The sequence below is a fragment of the Rhea pennata genome, chromosome 29 (assembly GCF_028389875.1).
Source record: "Rhea pennata isolate bPtePen1 chromosome 29, bPtePen1.pri, whole genome shotgun sequence".
Lineage (NCBI taxonomy): Eukaryota > Metazoa > Chordata > Aves > Rheiformes > Rheidae > Rhea > Rhea pennata.
This window is the reverse complement of record NC_084691.1, coordinates 4,394,498-4,412,037: the sequence shown is the minus strand read 5'-3', so window position 1 is coordinate 4,412,037 and position 17,540 is coordinate 4,394,498. Positions and strand designations below refer to the sequence as shown.

Genomic DNA, 17,540 nt, shown 5'->3' with positions numbered 1-17,540 from the left:
GCGCGGGCGCGCAGGGCTGGCGGGTGGGCGCCGGCGGGGGGGCCGCACTCGCGCCGCCGCCATGAGGGAGCGGAGGCCGCCGCCGCCCGCCCCGGCCCGCTGCAAGCTGGTGCTGGTGGGCGACGTGCAGTGCGGCAAGACGGCCATGCTCCAGGTGCTGGCCAAGGACTGCTACCCCGAGGTGAGGCGGGCCGGCGCCGGTAGCGGGGCTCGAGCCGGCACCGGGACCGGGCGCTGATGCCGGCGGTGCCGTTGCAGACGTACGTGCCCACCGTGTTTGAGAACTACACGGCGTGCCTGGCCAGCGAGGAGCAGCGCGTGGAGCTCAGCCTCTGGGACACCTCCGGTACCGGGCGGGGGGGCATGCTCCGGGCACGAAGGGGATGAGGGGATGCACCTCTGGTACCGGGGGGATGCACCGGGCGGTGGGGAGGGGGATGCGCCTCTGGTACCGGGGATGCATTACGGGAGAGAGGAGGGAATGCGCCAAGCGGGGGGGAGGGCTTGCACCTCCGGCACCAGGAGGGAATGCAGGGGGAAGTGTGTGTGTATGGCCGGGAGGGGATGCACGGGGGAGGGGGATGCACGTCCGGTACCGGGGGAAGTGGGGGCATTCCCCGGGGGGGGGGGGGAGAATACCCTTCCGGTGCCGGGAGGAGGGGGCATGCACAGGGACAACAGTGGGAGGGGGGAAATACCCCTTTAGTGCTTAAGGGGGGGGTATGCACTGGGAGAGCTGCGTGTTCAGTACCACGAGCCCTTATGGGGTGTGGGGGGTTGATGGGGCTGGTATGCAGTGGGGACGGGAGCGGGGGGCTGCGGTGGGGTACAGCAGAGCCCTGCGACAGGGGACTGCGGTAGTGGGGGAGGTGAGTGCAAGGCCTGGGCTATGGGGGGGGGGGGCTGCAGCACAAGTGGGGGCTGCAGTGGGCTTCTGCACTAGGGCGGTGGGGGGAGCGGTAGTGGGGGTACGCACCTAGGACTGGCTCAGCGTGGGGGTTGGATGCCCGGGGGTTGGGAGGGCCTGGTCTCCTGGGTGTGGGGGGACCCTTGGGTCTGGCTCTGAAATGGGGGTGATGTATGGGGGGGCAGGCACAGGCTCAGCACCTCTCTATAGGGGCATGTGGAGCATCAGTGCAAGCCTCCCCGCTGTGTTCCTGATCTTACTCTGTGCTCCACGGGGGCCCTGTAAATAGGGGGGTCCTGGCATCACCGCTTCCCCAGGCAACCCCTAAGGCCAGGGGGGCCAGGGCAGCCCTGCCCCGTGCTGCAGTGTCCCCCCCATCGGTGGGGGGGGTCCCCACCACCCGCGGTCCCCGCGTTGCCATGGCGATGCGCTGGCGCAGCCTCTTTGCTATTCCGCGCACGGAGCGTCTGGGCTGCAAAACCCCTTGGAGGATGCTCCGGGGTCGGGGGCGGTGCAGAGGGGATGCCCTGGTCCCCCCCCCCCCCCATGCCCACAGAGGGGGCCCCCGGTGCTGTGGACTGGGTGCCTCGGCTGATCCCAGGCCCCTCTGTTGCTGGCAGGGCTCCCTTCTCGGGTGTGGGGGGGTGGAATTGCAGTTATATAAACACCCTGGGAACTGTTTCGTGCCACCTCGTTAGCAGATATGGGAGCTAATGAGTTTGGTGTGGTGGTTTTCTGGGGTGCTCTGGAGCTTCACCCCCTGCCAGCTCCCTCCTGCCTGGGGGCAGCAGCAGCCCCTTGGGCGCAGCACGGTGACACCCCCTCTTCTCCCAGGCTCTCCCTACTACGACAACGTGCGTCCCCTTTGCTACAGCGATTCGGATGCTGTGCTGCTCTGCTTCGACATTAGCCGCCCTGAGACCCTGGATAGCGCATCCAAGAAGGTGAGGGGCGTCCAGCCATGGGGCCCTTCTCCTAGGAAAGCCCCCATGCTGGGAGTGGGGTGGGGGATGCAGTGGGGACCCCCGGTTGCCCTACTTGACTGCAGGCTTGTGTGTGTGCAGTGGAAGACCGAGATCCTGGACTACTGCCCCAACACCCGGGTGCTGCTCATTGGCTGCAAGACGGACCTGCGGACGGACCTGAGCACCCTCATGGAGCTCTCCCACCAAAAGCAGGCGCCCATCTCCTATGAGCAGGTGCCGGGGGGCGGGCGGGGGCCCAGAGATGGGCTGCTGGGTTGGGTGCTGCCTCGGCCTCACGTGGCTTCGGGTCGCAGGGCTGCGCCGCGGCCAAGCAGCTGGGAGCCGAGAGCTACCTGGAGTGCTCAGCCTTCACGTCGGAGAAGAGCGTGCACAGCATCTTCCGGACCGTGTCCGGCATCTGCCTGAGCAGACCCAGCCTGCAGCCCCCCAGGAGCCCTGCGCGCAGCCTCTCCAAGCGGCTCTTGCACCTGCCCAGCCGCTCTGAGCTCATCTCCTCCGCCTTCAAGAAGGAGAAGGCGAAAAGCTGCTCTGTCATGTGAAGGGGAGGGGGGTGGGGATGACATGGGCCTGGCCCCCCGGGGTGCCCAGTGGGGGCTGTGGCACGGTGCCCCGCGGGGAGGATGCCGGCAGCCCCCCACATCACACCGCTTCCCCCCCAGACAGTGCGCATGTCCTGGGGCCTGGGGCTGGGGGGCAGCCCCTGCCGAGATGCCATGGGGTGGGGGGCCTGGGGGACCCCCAGCATGGAGGGGACCTTGCTCAGCGGCTGCTCCTGAGCCCCCAGAGCTGGCAGGACTCATCCACGGACTCATCCTTTTTCTTTGAATGCCCAGTTGGTGTCTGGCTCTGCCCCATCCCTCATCTGCTGCTTGGCCTCGGCCCTGGTGCCCCCCAGGGGCTCTGTGGGGCTCCGGGCAGGGGGCGACTTGTTTTATAGACTGTCTCTTGGGGTGACTCTGTTCAATGTTCAGTGTTATTAAAAAGCTTATTTATTATTGGAAATATAACAACTATCCACCGTGCAGTGGGTGCCTGGTCATGTGTTGGGTGAGGGGCTGGGTGGGGGAGCTCTGCCACTGGGCTGCATCACTGGGGAAGGTGACAGTGCCACTTGCATCCAGGACCAAGCCCTGGGCTGCGTAGGGGGAGAGAGAGGCAGGGGTTGATGCACCTGGTTGGTGCCAGGTGGGATGGGCCTGGGACAGCTCGTGAGGGCTCCGTGGGTGCCTCCTGCTGTCCCTAGGCCTGGGGAGCAGCTTGGTGTGTAGTGGCAGTTGGAGTCCTTGGCCCCCTGCTTGGCTGGGGCAGGAGGGCAGGTGTGGGGGGGTTATTGCATGGGGTAGCAGCAGTGCATAGGGGGTAATACAGGGCAGGGGCACGTGCTGACGCTGCCTGAGGCCCTGGTGTGTATGGGGCACTGCGGTGGTGCGTGTAGGGTTACTGCAGGCAGCTGTGGTGCAGATGTGCTTATTGCAGGTGGCCATGGTGTATGAGGGTTGTTGTAGGGGGGCTCTGGTGCATGTGGGGCTATTGCAGGGGCCACTGCAGAGGGCCCCAGTGCATGAGGTGCTATTGCAGAGGGCCCCAGTGCACGTGGGGCTATTGCAGGGGCTACTGCAGGGGGCCCCAGCACATGAGGTGCTATTGCAGAGGGCCCCAGTGCATGAGGTGCTATTGCAGAGGGCCCCGGTGCATGTGGGGCTATTGCAGGGGCTACTGCAGAGGGCCACAGTGCATGAGGTGCTATTGCAGAGGGCCCCGGTGCCCGTGGGGCTATTGCAGGGGCTACTGCAGAGGGCTCCGGTGCATGAGGTGCTATTGCAGAGGGCCCCAGTGCACGTGGGGCTATTGCAGGGGCTACTGCAGAGGGCCCCAGCGCATGAGGTGCTATTGCAGAGGGCCCCGGTGCCCGTGGGGCTATTGCAGGGGTCACTGCAGGGGGCCCCAGCACATGAGGTGCTATTGCAGAGGGCCCCGGTGCCCGTGGGGCTATTGCAGGGGTCACTGCAGGGGGCCCCAGCACATGAGGTGCTATTGCAGAGGGCCCCAGTGCCCGTGGGGCTATTGCAGGGGCTACTGCAGAGGGCCCCAGTGCATGAGGGGTTATTGCAGAGGGCCCCGGTGCATGTGGGGCTATTGCAGGGGTCACTGCAGGGGGCCCCAGCACATGAGGTGCTATTGCAGAGGGCCCCGGTGCCCGTGGGGCTATTGCAGGGGTCACTGCAGGGGGCCCCAGTGCATGAGGTGCTATTGCAGATGGCCCCAGTGCCCGTGGGGCTATTGCAGGGGCTACTGCAGAGGGCCCCAGTGCATGAGGTGCTATTGCAGAGGGCCCCGGTGCCCGTGGGGCTATTGCAGGGGTCACTGCAGGGGGCCCCAGCACATGAGGTGCTATTGCAGAGGGCCCCGGTGCCCGTGGGGCTATTGCAGGGGCTACTGCAGACAGCTCCGGTGCATGTGGGGCTATTGTAGGGGCCACTGCAGAGGGCCCCGGTGCACGTGGGGCTATTGCAAGCGTTAGCGCAGGCGCTATTGCGGGGCCCGCGCGGACGCAGCCCGGCGGCGGCGGCGGCCGCACCGCGGCGGGCCGGGCGGAGGGAGCCGCGGGGCGCGGTGGCGCTGCGGCCGGGCGGAGGGAGCCGCGGGGCGGGGCGGGGCTGCCGGGCGCGGGGGCTGCCGGGAGTTGTAGTCGCGGCGGCGGCGGGGACGTTCCCAGCGTGCCCCGCGGCGCCCCGGACATGGCGGCGGCGGCGCGGCGGCGCTGAGGCCTGAGCCTGCGGGCGGCGCAGCGCGGCGGGGCGGTGAGCGGGGGCCTCTCCCGGGCCGCGGCCGGGCGCTTCGGCAGAGGGAGGCGCCGGCCGTTCCCTTGGGAGGAGCGGGGTGGAGGCCTCTGGGGCCTCGGTACCCGCCTGGTGCGGCGGAGGCTCCGTGGGCTGCGAGGCCCCGGTACTGCGCAGCACCGGGCCCCGCTGCTCCTGGGGCTGGAGGACCCCCGGCCCTGCCGGCCCCCTCTCCCCGCCTGGTGCCCGGGACTCGGTCCCCAGTGTCCGGCCGGTGCTGGGTCAATCGCGGCTCCCGCTGACTCGCCGCCCTCGTAGATGGCCGGAGAAGTGGCAGAGAAGAAGGACCGGGACGCATCCCCCACCAAAGAGGAGAGGAAACGCTCACGCTCCCCAGACCGAGACCGGGACCGGGACCGAGATCGGGATCGCGACCGAGATCGAGACCGCAAGAGCTCCCCCTCCAAGGACAGGAAGCGGCACCGCTCCCGGGACCGGAGGCGGGGCAGCCGGTCGCGGACCCGCTCCCGCTCCAAGTCAGCCGACAGGCACGTTCGGGGGCTGACGGGTCCAGCCCGGGCACTGCTTGGGTTTCAGGGAAGCGCTCTGTTGCCCTTGGGTGTCCCCATAAAGGGACTGTGGGGTGGTTGGGCTGGGGCTGAGCTGCGCGCAACTGCCCCATCCTGCAGGGATCGCCGGCACAAAGAGCGCGACCGGGACCGGGGCAAGAAGGACCGGGACCGAGACAAAGATGGGCACCGGCGGGACAAGGACAGGAAACGATCTAGGTGAGTGCTTGCTCTTCTCCAGGTGTCCTTACGTAGGTGTCTGCACTCTGTCTCCTGCCCAGCTTTTCTGTGAGTGCGCAGGGGGAACCGAGCCTGGAAACACAGCAGTTGTTGGGGTGGAGCATGGTGACGCTTCAGGAGTGCACGGGTGTGCAAGAATTGTCCTGAGTCCTAGCAAGAGAGGGGACAAGGTGATGCTGGGGTTACGCTCATTGCCTGATTCTCCTTTGTTTTGCTTGGAAGCTTGTCCCCGATCAGGGGCAAGGATTCGAAGTCCCGGAAGGATCGGGACTCGCGGAAGGTGGAGGAGGAGGATGAGAATGCGCTAAAGAAGGAGAAGGTAAGTGTGAGAGGAGACTGGGCTGGGAGTGTGGGAGTTTCTGAGGCCCTACTAGGAGTACTTGGGGCTGCTAATGATCTGGTCTTACGTTTGCAGGCCCAGCCTCTGTCCCTGGAGGAGCTACTGGCCAAAAAGAAGGCTGAAGAAGAGGCAGAAGCTAAGGTAAGAGCAGGAACTGTTTTCCTGTTTTGGGGGGACTCCGCTCTCTCTGCTGTAAAAGGCCTGAACAGCCCCTGCGTGGGAAGAGACTCAAAGCTTCTTGACCAGCACGGCTCTGGTATCCCTCATCCACGAGGGCTGTAATGGGGAAGACGTTCTTGTGCTGCAGGATGCTGACCCCTCCTGGGGCAGTCCTGGGATCGGGTTCTGTGGGGCCAGGAGGTTGCAGCCAGCTCTGGTGTGAACCTGCCTCTCCTGTCCTAGCCCAAGTTCTTGTCCAAAGCGGAGCGGGAGGCCGAGGCCTTGCGACGGCGGCAGCAAGAGGTAGAGGAACGGCAGCGGCTGCTGGAAGAGGAGAGGAAAAAGCGGAAGCAATTCCAGGAGATGGGGAGGAAGATGCTGGGTACGATATTGTCCCTGCTGCAGCGCGCCTGGCTGCAAGGGGCTGGGGCAGACCCCCCCGGGATCCTCCAGCTGCGCTGTGGAGGGCTCAGCTCTGACGCCCTTTCCCCGCTTCCCCAGAAGACCCCCAGGAGCGTGAGCGCAGGGAGCGCCGCGAACGCATGGAGCGGGAAACCAATGGCACGGAGGACGAAGAAGGCAGGCAGAAGATCCGGGAGGAGAAAGATAAGAGCAAAGAGCTGCACGCTATCAAGGTACCACTGGCCGCAAACCCCTGGGCTGGGGCGTAGGGTGCCCCGGACGCCTGGGTCCCCTTCCTGCTGGCTGGGAGGAGATCCTGGGCTGGAGGACGAGGTTGATGCTCCGCCACCCGCAGGAGCGGTACCTGGGAGGAGTGAAGAAGCGGAGGCGCACACGGCACCTGAACGACCGCAAGTTTGTCTTTGAGTGGGATGCGTCAGAGGACACGTCCATCGACTACAACCCCCTGTGAGTGCTGGGGGTGCCCCTGAGGCTGGGGGTGGGGGGCAGCCCCAGCCCTGCCCCTGACGCTCCCGTCCTGCTGTAGGTACAAGGAGCGGCACCAGGTGCAGCTGCTGGGCCGGGGCTTCATCGCCGGGATTGACCTGAAGCAGCAGAAACGGGAGCAGTCGCGTTTCTACGGGGACCTGATGGAGAAGAGGAGGACGCTGGAGGAGAAGGAGCAGGAGGAGTGAGCACGCTTCGGGGGAAAGCTGGGAGTATGCCGAGGGCTGGCTGGAATCCTGCCTGGCTCTGTGTGCCCATGTGGGGATAGAATGAGGGGCTCTGGGCTGCGACATATCCCTGTGCTAGGTTCAGAGGTAAAACCAGTGTCTCTGGAAACGTGGAGTGGGCTGGGGACAGGCGAGGGCAACTCCGACCCCTCCTGGCAGCCAGTGGATGAGCCCTGTCTCCTGCCTCCCCCCCAACTCAGGGCCCGGCTGAGGAAGCTGCGGAAGAAGGAGGCCAAGCAGCGCTGGGATGACCGGCACTGGTCCCAGAAGAAGCTAGATGAGATGACAGACAGGGACTGGCGCATCTTCCGTGAGGACTACAGCATAACCACCAAGGGGGGCAAGATCCCCAATCCCATCCGCTCCTGGAAGGACTCCTCCCTGCCTCCCCACATCCTGGAGGTCATTGACAAGTGCGGCTACAAGGTGGGCACGGAGAAGCACAGGCTGCCGCCAGGGATCCCTGACTGGACCCTGTGGAGATTTGGGCCGAGGGAGAGGGCTACGTCTTGGGGACAGGAGTCCTGGGTACCCCCTGGTTTGGGGAGCGAGGAGGGAAGGGTACGTTCTGTTCCCAAACCTGCCTCTCCCCTGCCCAGGAGCCCACTCCCATCCAGCGCCAGGCCATCCCCATCGGCCTGCAGAACCGTGACATCATCGGTGTGGCTGAGACCGGCAGTGGCAAGACTGCAGCTTTCCTCATCCCACTGCTGGTGTGGATCACAACCCTGCCCAAGATCGATCGGTGAGCGGGCCGCCGCTGCAGGACAGAAGAGGGCTGTGGGGTGACCGGGCGGCAGGGTGATGCTGCAAACGGGGAGCGTGGTGGGTGACACAGCCTTGCCTTGCCCTGCTTGCAGGATTGAGGAGTCGGACCAGGGTCCCTACGCCATCATCCTGGCCCCAACCCGAGAACTGGCCCAGCAGATTGAGGAGGAGACCATCAAGTTTGGGAAGCCGCTGGGCATTCGCACGGTGGCTGTGATTGGAGGCATCTCCCGTGAGGACCAAGGCTTCCGGCTGCGCATGGGCTGCGAGGTGAGTGCCAGGTACTGGGGGGGTCACTGAGGGGACAGGGGGCAGCGTCGGGCTCTGGGGAGCAGCCAGGTTAACGTGAGGCTGCGGATGCTGACTCTCTCTGCCCACTCCCAGATAGTCATCGCCACACCGGGGCGTCTCATTGATGTGTTGGAGAACCGGTACTTGGTGCTGAGCCGCTGCACCTACGTGGTGCTGGATGAGGCCGACCGCATGATCGACATGGGCTTTGAGCCTGATGTGCAGAAGATCCTGGAGCACATGCCTGTCACCAACCAAAAACCTGACACCGATGAGGCTGAGGATCCTGAGAAGATGTTGGCCAACTTTGAGTCAGGGAAACATAAGTACCGACAGGTGGGTGCGAGTATGAGGCTCAGGGGAGTGTTGCAAGGGCTCCAGCTTGGCTGGGGGCACGCTGGGCTGAGTGTGGTCCCTGCGGTGGACTGGGGACAGTGTCGGGGCTCCAGAGAACTTAAGAGTGGCTAGAGAGGTGGCGAAGGGAGGACTAGTCACGTTTCTGCCCAAGGGAAATGTTGCTGATGGCCCACCTGTCTTTTGCAGACCGTGATGTTCACGGCTACTATGCCACCAGCAGTGGAGCGCCTGGCCCGCAGCTATCTCCGCCGTCCGGCTGTGGTCTACATCGGCTCCGCTGGCAAGCCTCACGAGCGGGTGGAGCAAAAGGTCTTCCTCATGTCAGAGTCGGAGAAGAGGTGCGGAGAGGGCTACCAGGATGGAGTGGATGAGGCCGTGAGGGTGGATCTCCAGGGCTGATCTGGGACATTTGGGAGCGAGGGACCTCTGGGAAGGAAGGATGTGGGGCCCTGAAGGGCAGAGTGGCTCCTTTGGGGCACCTTAGCCTCTCCTTGCCCAACTGTCCTCTTTCCTAACAGGAAGAAGCTTTTGGCTATCCTGGAACAGGGCTTCGACCCGCCCATCATCATCTTCGTCAATCAGAAGAAGGGCTGCGATGTGCTGGCGAAGTCTCTGGAGAAGATGGGGGTGAGTCTGGGCCAGGCCAGGTTCCCCTGCTTGGTCAGGGTTGTCCCAGGCCCCCCGGAGTCTCATTTCCTCATCTCTGGCTGCGCGCAGAGACCCTGCAGCCCGGTTCCAGGCTCTCTGGGCACCGGCTGCTCCCAGCTAACACCTGCCCCTCATCCTGCAGTACAACGCCTGCACCCTGCACGGCGGCAAAGGCCAGGAGCAGCGAGAGTTTGCGCTGTCCAACCTGAAGGCCGGTGCCAAGGACATTCTGGTGGCCACGGACGTGGCTGGACGTGGTATCGACATCCACGACGTCTCCATGGTCGTCAACTACGATATGGCCAAAAACATCGAAGGTAAGTCTGGGCCTGGGGCTGCTCCAGCCTGGGGCTGCAGGCTCGGGTTCGGCAGGGGGTGCCTGGCCCCGGTGGTGTGTTTGGTGCTAGAGCCCTGCCTGACCCCCACGTCCCATTGCAGATTACATCCACCGCATCGGGCGAACAGGCCGAGCAGGGAAGAGCGGCGTGGCCATCACCTTCCTTACCAAGGAAGACTCGACGGTCTTCTACGACCTCAAGCAGGCCATTTTGGAGAGCCCGGTGTCGTCCTGCCCACCGGAGCTGGCCAACCACCCCGACGCTCAGCACAAGCCGGGCACCATCCTCACCAAGAAGAGGCGGGAAGAGACCATCTTCGCGTGAGTCCCCAGGGCCAGTATCCACCTCTTGTCCCCCCCTTCGGGGACACTAGGACTTCTGGGGCTGGGGGCCTCCAGGACTTTATTGGCGGCTCCTTTTCCGTGCCCCCAGGTCTCTGCGCAGCCAGGACTGTCGATAGCAGAGACTGGGGCCCAGACTACTCTGAGAGCCCCCTCTTTGCTCCCAGGTCCCTTCCCCACATCCATCACAAACTGACGCAGCCTCTGGAGGTTTTTGGGGGACAGATTCCTCCTCATCTGCCTCCTGCTGAGGCAGGGGCACGTTCAGGGCTGGTGCTGAGGTTCACATGCTGTTTTTTAGCTAGGGTTGTCCCAGGAGCTGTTCTTTGTCCCTTCATCCTTTTTTTTAAAGCTGAAACTCCAGTTCAAGCTACAGGAATAAAAAAACTGCAGCAGTGCTGCCGGGCATTGCCTCCCTGTGCTCTCCTGCCTCTGCAGTGCCTGCCTGCATGTCCGCTCGCTGCTTTGTGTCCTGCCTTGGCACACGTCTCCCCGTGCCTGAGCAGGGCTGGCCCGTGGCCTGGGGAGGATGGGCTCCTCCTGGCCCTGAGGTGCTGTGAGAGGTCCCAGCCCTCCCTCCAGTGCCAGGTGATGTTGAGGAACCCAGGCAGCCAGAGCTGTACCCTTCCTCGTGCCCTCCAGCACTCCCAGAGGTGCTGGGAGCTGGCAGTGCCCCTAAGGAAAGAGCCTTGGAGTGCTCAGCACCCTCCAGAATTGCATCCTTTACCCTGTGTGGCCCTGGAGCCCAAAGACCCTGTGCCCTGCTGTCCCATGTCCCCACTGCCCACCCCAGAGACACAGATACTAGTGGTTCTGAGCACTCTCGTGTTTCTGAAACAAATTACAGGGAAATCAGTGCTTTCTACAAAAGAAATTATAACAAATCTGTGCCCTCCACCTGTCCCAGCCCTGGCTCGGCCAGGCTCTCCACCAAGGGCCCTGGTGCGGCTCAGCCAAGCGCCAGGACCCTTTGCGGAGCCACCTCTGGCCTGCCCGGCGGAGGGCGGTGGGCACCGTATTTACAGGACTGTGCGGTGACGTGCGGTGACGTGCGGTGGCGGCTACGCGGGGACAGGGGCAGCAGGCGTTTGGGAGGGAGCGGTGCTGGCTGCGGCTGCCGAAGCAACGGGGCAGTGAGTGCGGGTGCGGGGCGGCCGCCCCACGCGGAGTCCGACCGCCCCGCACGGGGCCTGGCCACTCCACGCGCCCCCGTTCGCCCTGCCTCCCCGTCGGAGGAAGCGGTTCGGCTGCTGCGAACAGGGCGGGGAGAAAATCGATGCAGAGCAAAGCGACGACCCCTCCTCCTGGGGGTCCCATGCAAGGGGACAGGGGAGGGGGCAGGCCAGGCCCCCGTGGGGAACAGGCGCCTTCCCCTCCTTCCTTTGGGCAGCAGTCTGTGCGGGGGGGAGATGCCGCTGAAACTGCCCCCCGTCCCGGTACCTGGCCTACGGCTTCTTCAGGGGAAGGTGCCCTCTGTTCATGGCAGCTGCCCTGCAGGGAATGAGACGGCCTGCGATGCAGGGGCCAGGCAGGGAAACTGAGGCAGGGCGAAGGCGTGTGACTGCTCTCAGGTCACCTCGAGCCAGGGCGAGGGCCCCGGCGTCCTGGCTGCCAGCCCCTCCTGTGCTTTATGGCTGAACGTGCTGCCTGGAGCCAGGCGCGAGGAAGCTGCCGGTGCGGTGGAGTTTCCCGAGAGGGAGATTGTCTGAGCACCCCCCAGCGCGGCGCTGGGGCAAGGGGGGGGGGGGGGTCATCCCCGCGGGGGGCTCGGCCGCCGCGAGGCCCCAGGGAGCGCCCGACTCCCCAGGGCGCCGCTCGCGGCCGCGCGGGGGGTGGGGGGGGGCCGGTTCCCAGCCGCTCCCCCCTCCCCAGCCCTAGTAGCTGTCCTTGGCCCAGGGCCGGTTGCGCTGCCAGTTCCTGTCGTTGTGGTTGCGCTCGGCCTCGCGCTCCAGCAGGCGATCCTGCGAGTCGTGGCCGGCGGGGCCGTGCAGCCCGCTGTTGTGGTGCCGGTGGGGCTGGTAGAGGTCCGGGTAGGGGTCCGCGTACTCGTCCTCCAGGTGCCGGGAGCTGCGCTGCGACGAGGCCGTCCAGGTCTTGTGCGACGTCTCGCTCGCCTCGTCCGACGGCATGAGGCTGTCGTGCTCCAGCGGCGAGTGCTCGCCGCCCCGCTCCCCCAGCAGCTGCTGGCTCTGGGGGCAGAGACGGGGCTGCGGGGCCAGGGCCGTGGGTCCGGCCCCCAGCGCGGCGCAGACCAGCCCAGCGCCCTGGCACCATCCCCCGACCCCGGGAAAGAGGCCCTGGCAAACTGGTGAAGCTGCAGTTCAGGGCACTGGGGTATCAACGGGGCCGCGTCCCCCGTACCTGCAGGCCCGGGATGCTGGTGGGCGAGGGCACAGCGTGCGGCGCGTGCAAGGGGTGGTGTGTTGCCCGCCAGTACACCTCCAGGTACTCGGCCAGGTGCTCGCAGGCGTCCTCCAGCTGGTTCTCATCCAGGATCACATCAAAGAGCTCCTGGGGGTAAGGTGAGAGGAGCTCAGGGATGGAGGGACATCTTGGGAGTCCCAGCAGTGGGGGGCACCCTGGGGGCCCTAGGCTGGGGGGAGCTGCTGGCTCACCGGGGGACACTGCACCAGCTTGTCAGCTGCCATCATCTGCACGTTGAGGTGCTTCACCTGGGACTTGCCGCGGGACTTGATGAGCCGCTGCAGGACCTGGGGGAGGAGAGAGGGGTCACGGCAGGATGGGGGCACCAAGGGAGATCCCCGTGGCCTTCCCCTGGCCCCACTCACTTTGGGTGAGGACACCTTGACGTAGACGATGATGGGCGCCAGCGAGGTCTTGGCCAGCTGGGCCGGATGGTTGATGGTGTCAGCATCCAGCACCACCAGCTGAAGGGACTTGGCCAACTCAAAGATGCGCTCGATCTCACTCTGCACCTCGGCTGGGTGGGGGCACAAGGCTGTGTCAGCCCACCCGGCCCCGGGGAGGGCAAGGCAGCCCGGTGTCCCGTGCGCGCCCCTCCAGGCAGCCTCACCGATGCTGGAGCGGGTGGTGGAGCGCTCCAGGATGGCTTGCTTGCCCAGGTTGTTGAGGATGGAGCGCTTGGCGAGGGAGAGGTCAGCCGTGATGTGGGTGATGGAGATCCTGGGGGCGCAGAGAGGCGGCGATGAGGTGCTGGTCTGCCCGCCCGCCCGCCCGGGCTGGGGGCAGCTACTCGCCTGCCATCGAATCTGTGCTTGAGGAAGTCGAAGAGGGCTTTCTGCATCATGTCGGTGACCTGCCGCCGGCGAGGAGAGAGCAGTCGGCCCCGGGCGCGGGCAGATGGAGCCGCGGTGGCGCCTTGCCGGCAGCCCGCGGCCCCGGCATCTGCTCGCCGTGCTGGCGTGCGGCGGGGGGAGCGGGGGGGGGGCGGCCCCTCCGTACCTCGTATCCTTTGAGCGAGGGTCCCACCAGCACCACGGGCCGCATGGAGGGGACCACGTCGTAGGGCGGGATGTGCTGCGTCTGCGGAGGGGGCCGGGGCCGGGGGCCGTGCGGAGGAGCCCGGCCGCCGGCCCCCCCAGCCGCCCCCCGGCCACCCCGCGGACTCACCTGCTTCTGCTTCTGCTTGGCTTGGGGGGAGAGGAGAGAAGAGAGAGAGGTTGGTGGGGCCGCAGGGGAGGGGGCGCGGGGCCGAGCCCCCGGCCCGGGGGCCTGCCCTTACCTAGGGAAGGGGGAGGCGATCGCCGGCTCCCGCTGTCGCCGAGGCCCGAGGCGTTGCCAGCTCTCCTGGGGGAGGAGGGGGGTGAGCGGGGCACGGGCGGCCGCGGCACCCCGGCCCGCGCGCTCCCTACCTGGCTTTCTGCTCCTGCTTGAGCCTCATGGCTTCCAGGCGCTGGGGGCTGGGGATGAAGGCGATGTCCCCCCCCTCCTTCACTAGGCGCCCGATCCACCAGTCATTGCTGTATTTCTGGGGAAGCGCAGGGCACGGGGTGAGGTCAGGGCCCTGGCTCCGATGTTGTGTCCCCCGTCCCGTCCCCCAGCCCCGTCTCACCTCCTTGATGTGCAGGAAATCTTTGGCTTCGAAGTTGATGGCGGCTCCCTGCACCGGGCACTCCTCGTCCAGCGCCCCGCAGTAGCTGACATTGGTGCGCACGGCGAAGGCTACCGGCTTGTGCTGGGGGACATGGGGGTCAGCGCCTGCCTGCCCGGGCCCCCCTCGGCCCCAGGGTCGCTGCGCACGAGGCGCACGGTGGGCTCCCACGTGTCCCCCCGCCGGCGGTACCTTGGCCCGCTCGAGCTGCTGCTGGGCCTGGCTCTCCACCTCGCGCCGGGCGCTCTCGCGGTCCTCCTCGAGGGACACGTCGGAGTCCAGGGACGGGCGGCTGGTGTAGGAATCCGCTGAGCCCTGCGGGACGGGGGCTGAGTGCCGGAGGGGCCACAGGAGCAGGGATGGGGGGGAGCACACACCCCAGCCCGGTGCCCCCAGCCCCTCCGGTGCTACCCGGCATCGCCGAGCCCCAGCTCCCGGGAGGGTCCTGGTATCACCGAGCCCCGGCTCCCTTCAGCGCCCCGGACCCCGGCCCTGGGGGCAGAGCCCTAACGTGGACACACCGGAGCACCGCAGCCTGGCCCCGGTGCTCGCTGTGGGCCTGGGGACGCACCGGGAAGTGGGGCTGGGCCTGCAGCGGCCGCCCCCACCGCACCAGGGGGCCCGAGGGCTGGGGGTTTGCTGCAGCCCCCCCAGCTTCCCCCCCCAGCGGGTAATGAGCCGGCGCCTGCTGCGCCTGGAACAAGCGCAGAAGCTGCAGTGAAATATTTATAGGCCCCTGGATGTGTCTGCGAGCCCCCCCCCGGCCCCCCCTCCGTGAGATGCTCCAGGCCTTGCCAGGCTGCGAGCTCTGCACGGCTGCTGTGGGCACGGCAGGGATGGACCCCCACCCCCCGCCGGGGAACGGGCTGGGACCCCCCCCCCCCGGCACCGGGCTCCTCTGCAGGGAGAAGAGCCCCCCCCCCCGGCCCTGCACATCCCTCAGCTCCGCTCCCGTCTCGGGGGGGCCCTGGGCTCCCCTCACCCTATCGCTGCCGGTACGGCCCTCCCACCGCGCCCCCCCCAACATGGCCTCCCTAAAACACCCCCCTCCCCCGCCCCAACGCGGCAGCCCCCGGGTCGGGCAGACCTGACCCGGCGCCGCGCAGCCCTCGCCCCCGCCGGCTCCCGGCCCGGGGGGGGCCGCCGCGCCCGGAGCCGCTCCCGGGCCCGGGGCCTCACGGCACCTGCCCGGGGGGGGGCCCGGGGGGGGGCGAGACCGGCGCCGCTGCCGCCGCGCCGGGAACAAAGGCCCCCCCGCAACGGGACCCCGCAACGCCCCCCCCCCCCCCCCCGCTGCGCGCAGCCCCCGGGGCGCTGTCGCCGCCCCCCGTTGCACAACGTCCCCCCCCCCCCCCCGGCGTGCGCGGCCGCCCCCGCAAAACGGCTCCGCGCCCGGTACCGGTACCGGTACCTCGTTGAGCAGGAAGGTAGCGCTGGAGTCAGAAAACGACATAGACGGGGCGAGCCGAGCCGAGCCGCCCGCGCCCCCCCCGCCCCGGCTCCGGCACCGGCTCCGGCTCCGGTTCCGGCTGCGGCTCGGGCTCCGGCTGGCCCTGCCCGCGCCGCTCCGCGCCGCCGCCGCCCCTCCCCGCCCCTCCCCGCCCCCGCCCCCCGCCGCCCCCCCGGGGCGCACGGAGCCGCCGCGCCCGGGCGATCGGGGCCCCCCCTTCCCGCGGCTGCCGGGGGGCACCGGCCCCTCTCCGGTGCCCCCCCCCCCCAACACTCCCCGCCGCCGGGGCTGCTCTCGCACCAGGGGGCCCCGAGCGGGCCTGGACGGTGCCCCCGCGCAGTTCCCGGCGGGGGGAGGGGGCGGGCCGCCCCCGTGGGGGCCGGGGCGGGGGGTCCCGCGACGGCAGGGGGGTGGGGGTCGCGCGGGTACCTCCATGCTCCGGTGCGGCGGCCCCGGTCCTGCCCCGAGCCGGCAGCAGCCCCGTCTGCAGGGCGAGCCCTGCGGCGGGGCCGGAGCCGCTCCCGCCCCCCCGCCGCGCCCCCCCCCCGCCCCCTAGGAGGGGGGCAGCAGCGGGCCCCGGGGGAGCGGGCCGGCCCGCCCCGTTACCGCGCCGCGGGCCGGGCCCGGGGGGCGCGGCGGGGCCCGGGGGCAGCGGCGGGGCCGGGCCGGGCCCTCTCCGAGGTGCTGAAGGGGCCGCGCCGCCGGGGCGGGGGCGGGGGGGGTGCTCGGGGGGAGCGACCGGGGGGGTGCAGGGGGCGCCCGGTACACTGCTGCGCTCGGCAGGACCCCGCGGCGGGGGGAGCCCCCTCCCCCCGGGGCTGCGGGCAGGTCCCGTGTGGCTCCGGTCGGGGGGCTCCGCTCGGCCCGGTGTGAGACGGAGCAGCGGGGCTGGGGCACCGGGGCTGGGGCAGCGGGGCTGGGGCAGCGGGACTCCCCCCCCCCGGGGGGGGGCGTCAGGGAGGCACAGCCCGACACCTCCCCCCCGCGCCCGGCCCTGGCCCCCCTCCCCGGCCTCAGTTTTCTCCCGGCCGCCGGGCACGGGCGCGGCGGGGCTGCCCAGGCCCCGGCCGCCCCTCCGGTGCCGGGGCGCCGGCCGCCCCCCCGGCGCGCCCCGCCGCCGCAGTGCCGGTGCCCGGCGGCCCGGGGCCGGCCCTGACGCAGCACTCGCTATTTTTAGCCGCGGGGAGCGGCTGTTGCGATGCCACCGGTGCCCGGTGCGTGCGCCCAGCCTCGGTGCCCCGGGCGGGGGGGGGCAGCGAGGAGAGGGGGCGGGGGAGGGGGCGGGCAGGGGTGAGAGCAGCTCCGGGACGCCTGGGCCCCCCGCCGCCGGGGTAGGGGGGGGCGGGAGCAGCTCCCCCCCCCCGGTCCCTGCGGCGCCGCCGCCGCCGCCGCAGCGCCGCCGCCCGCCGGAGCCGCGGGGGGGGCCTGGGCGGGCGGGGGCCGCCGGGGCCGCCCCGCTCACCTGCCGCCGGAGGATGCTGGAGGTGGTGTCGGACGAGGTGCTGCCGTCCGAGCGCTTGAAGCGGCTCTTGCGCTTCGGGAGCTTGCGGGGGCTCTGCGGGGCGAGCGGCGGCGGCCGTGAGCCCCGGGCTCCGCCGCACCGGGGCCGCGGCCGCCGCCGGCTCCGGGCGCCCGGGGCTCGGGGCGGAGGAGCCGCTCACCTGGAAGGAGCCGGGGGCTGCGGGCTCCGGCGCGCCGGACATGCCCGGCAGCAGCGCCCGGAGCGCCCGGGATCCCGGCGGGGGCCGCGGCGCTCCGCCGGGAAGGGCCGCGGCGCCGCCGCCGCCGCCGCGCTCCGCCGCACACGGGGCCGCCGGGGCTTCCCGGCCGTCCCCGCCCCCGCCCTGCCCGCCCCCGCGCCCATCCCCGCGGCGGCCGGCCTGCGCCCCCGCGGCTGGGCAGCCCCCGGCGCGGCCCGGGCCCCCCCGCCCCCGCGGCTGCAGGGACCGCGCTGGCGGCACTGTCTGCCGCGGCACCCACGCGTGTCCGCGGCGGGGGGGGGGAGGACTGCAGCCGCGGGGGGTGGGCAAGGCTGCCGGGGGTATCTGCACCCTCCTCCCCCGATCCACGCGTGGGGCAGGTGGGGCTGCAGGGGGGGGGGGAAGAATCTCTGGGGGAGGGGGACCTTGGTGCCCCCCCACGGGTCCCACTGCTCCTG

At 69.2% G+C, this 17,540-nt stretch overlaps 3 protein-coding genes across 5 annotated transcripts; 2 read left to right on the top strand and 1 right to left on the bottom strand.

Annotated features, from left to right (window-relative positions):
* The first annotated feature begins 27 nt into the window (after nucleotides 1-27).
* On the top strand, nucleotides 28-2,432 carry RND1 (Rho family GTPase 1). Its single transcript, XM_062597344.1, has 5 exons — nucleotides 28-181; nucleotides 259-346; nucleotides 1,742-1,851; nucleotides 1,972-2,106; nucleotides 2,187-2,432. Exons 1-5 carry the CDS (start codon nucleotides 62-64, stop codon nucleotides 2,430-2,432), a joined length of 699 nt encoding a protein of 232 aa, XP_062453328.1. The 5' UTR covers nucleotides 28-61.
* Nucleotides 2,433-4,615: 2,183 nt separating this feature from the next.
* Nucleotides 4,616-10,284, top strand: DDX23 (DEAD-box helicase 23). 2 transcript variants are annotated; one of them, XM_062597166.1, is made up of 17 exons: nucleotides 4,616-4,694; nucleotides 4,992-5,221; nucleotides 5,363-5,461; nucleotides 5,705-5,801; nucleotides 5,898-5,963; nucleotides 6,225-6,363; nucleotides 6,483-6,616; nucleotides 6,739-6,851; nucleotides 6,931-7,074; nucleotides 7,318-7,543; nucleotides 7,717-7,862; nucleotides 7,978-8,155; nucleotides 8,270-8,512; nucleotides 8,720-8,871; nucleotides 9,052-9,160; nucleotides 9,324-9,498; nucleotides 9,620-10,284. In XM_062597166.1, exons 2-17 carry the CDS (start codon nucleotides 4,992-4,994, stop codon nucleotides 9,841-9,843), a joined length of 2,475 nt encoding a protein of 824 aa, XP_062453150.1. In that variant the 5' UTR covers nucleotides 4,616-4,694; the 3' UTR covers nucleotides 9,844-10,284. The 2 variants fall into 2 exon arrangements, with proteins under 2 accessions (XP_062453150.1, XP_062453151.1); XM_062597167.1 differs by lacking the exon at nucleotides 4,616-4,694 and having other exon boundaries at nucleotides 4,748-5,221; nucleotides 6,486-6,616.
* A 1,450-nt stretch (nucleotides 10,285-11,734) lies between these two features.
* On the bottom strand, nucleotides 11,735-17,100 carry CACNB3 (calcium voltage-gated channel auxiliary subunit beta 3). 2 transcript variants are annotated; one of them, XM_062597267.1, is made up of 14 exons: nucleotides 17,044-17,100; nucleotides 16,845-16,937; nucleotides 14,125-14,247; nucleotides 13,894-14,016; nucleotides 13,694-13,809; nucleotides 13,564-13,628; nucleotides 13,452-13,471; nucleotides 13,284-13,364; nucleotides 13,079-13,137; nucleotides 12,895-13,004; nucleotides 12,650-12,801; nucleotides 12,476-12,571; nucleotides 12,222-12,371; nucleotides 11,735-12,049 (listed from the first exon to the last, which is right to left on the bottom strand). In XM_062597267.1, the coding sequence occupies exons 1-14, from the start codon at nucleotides 17,083-17,085 to the stop codon at nucleotides 11,735-11,737; spliced, it is 1,545 nt and encodes a 514-aa protein (XP_062453251.1). In that variant the 5' UTR covers nucleotides 17,086-17,100. The 2 variants fall into 2 exon arrangements, with proteins under 2 accessions (XP_062453251.1, XP_062453250.1); XM_062597266.1 differs by lacking the exons at nucleotides 16,845-16,937; nucleotides 17,044-17,100 and adding an exon at nucleotides 15,344-15,385.
* Between the last annotated feature and the right edge of the window lie 440 nt (nucleotides 17,101-17,540).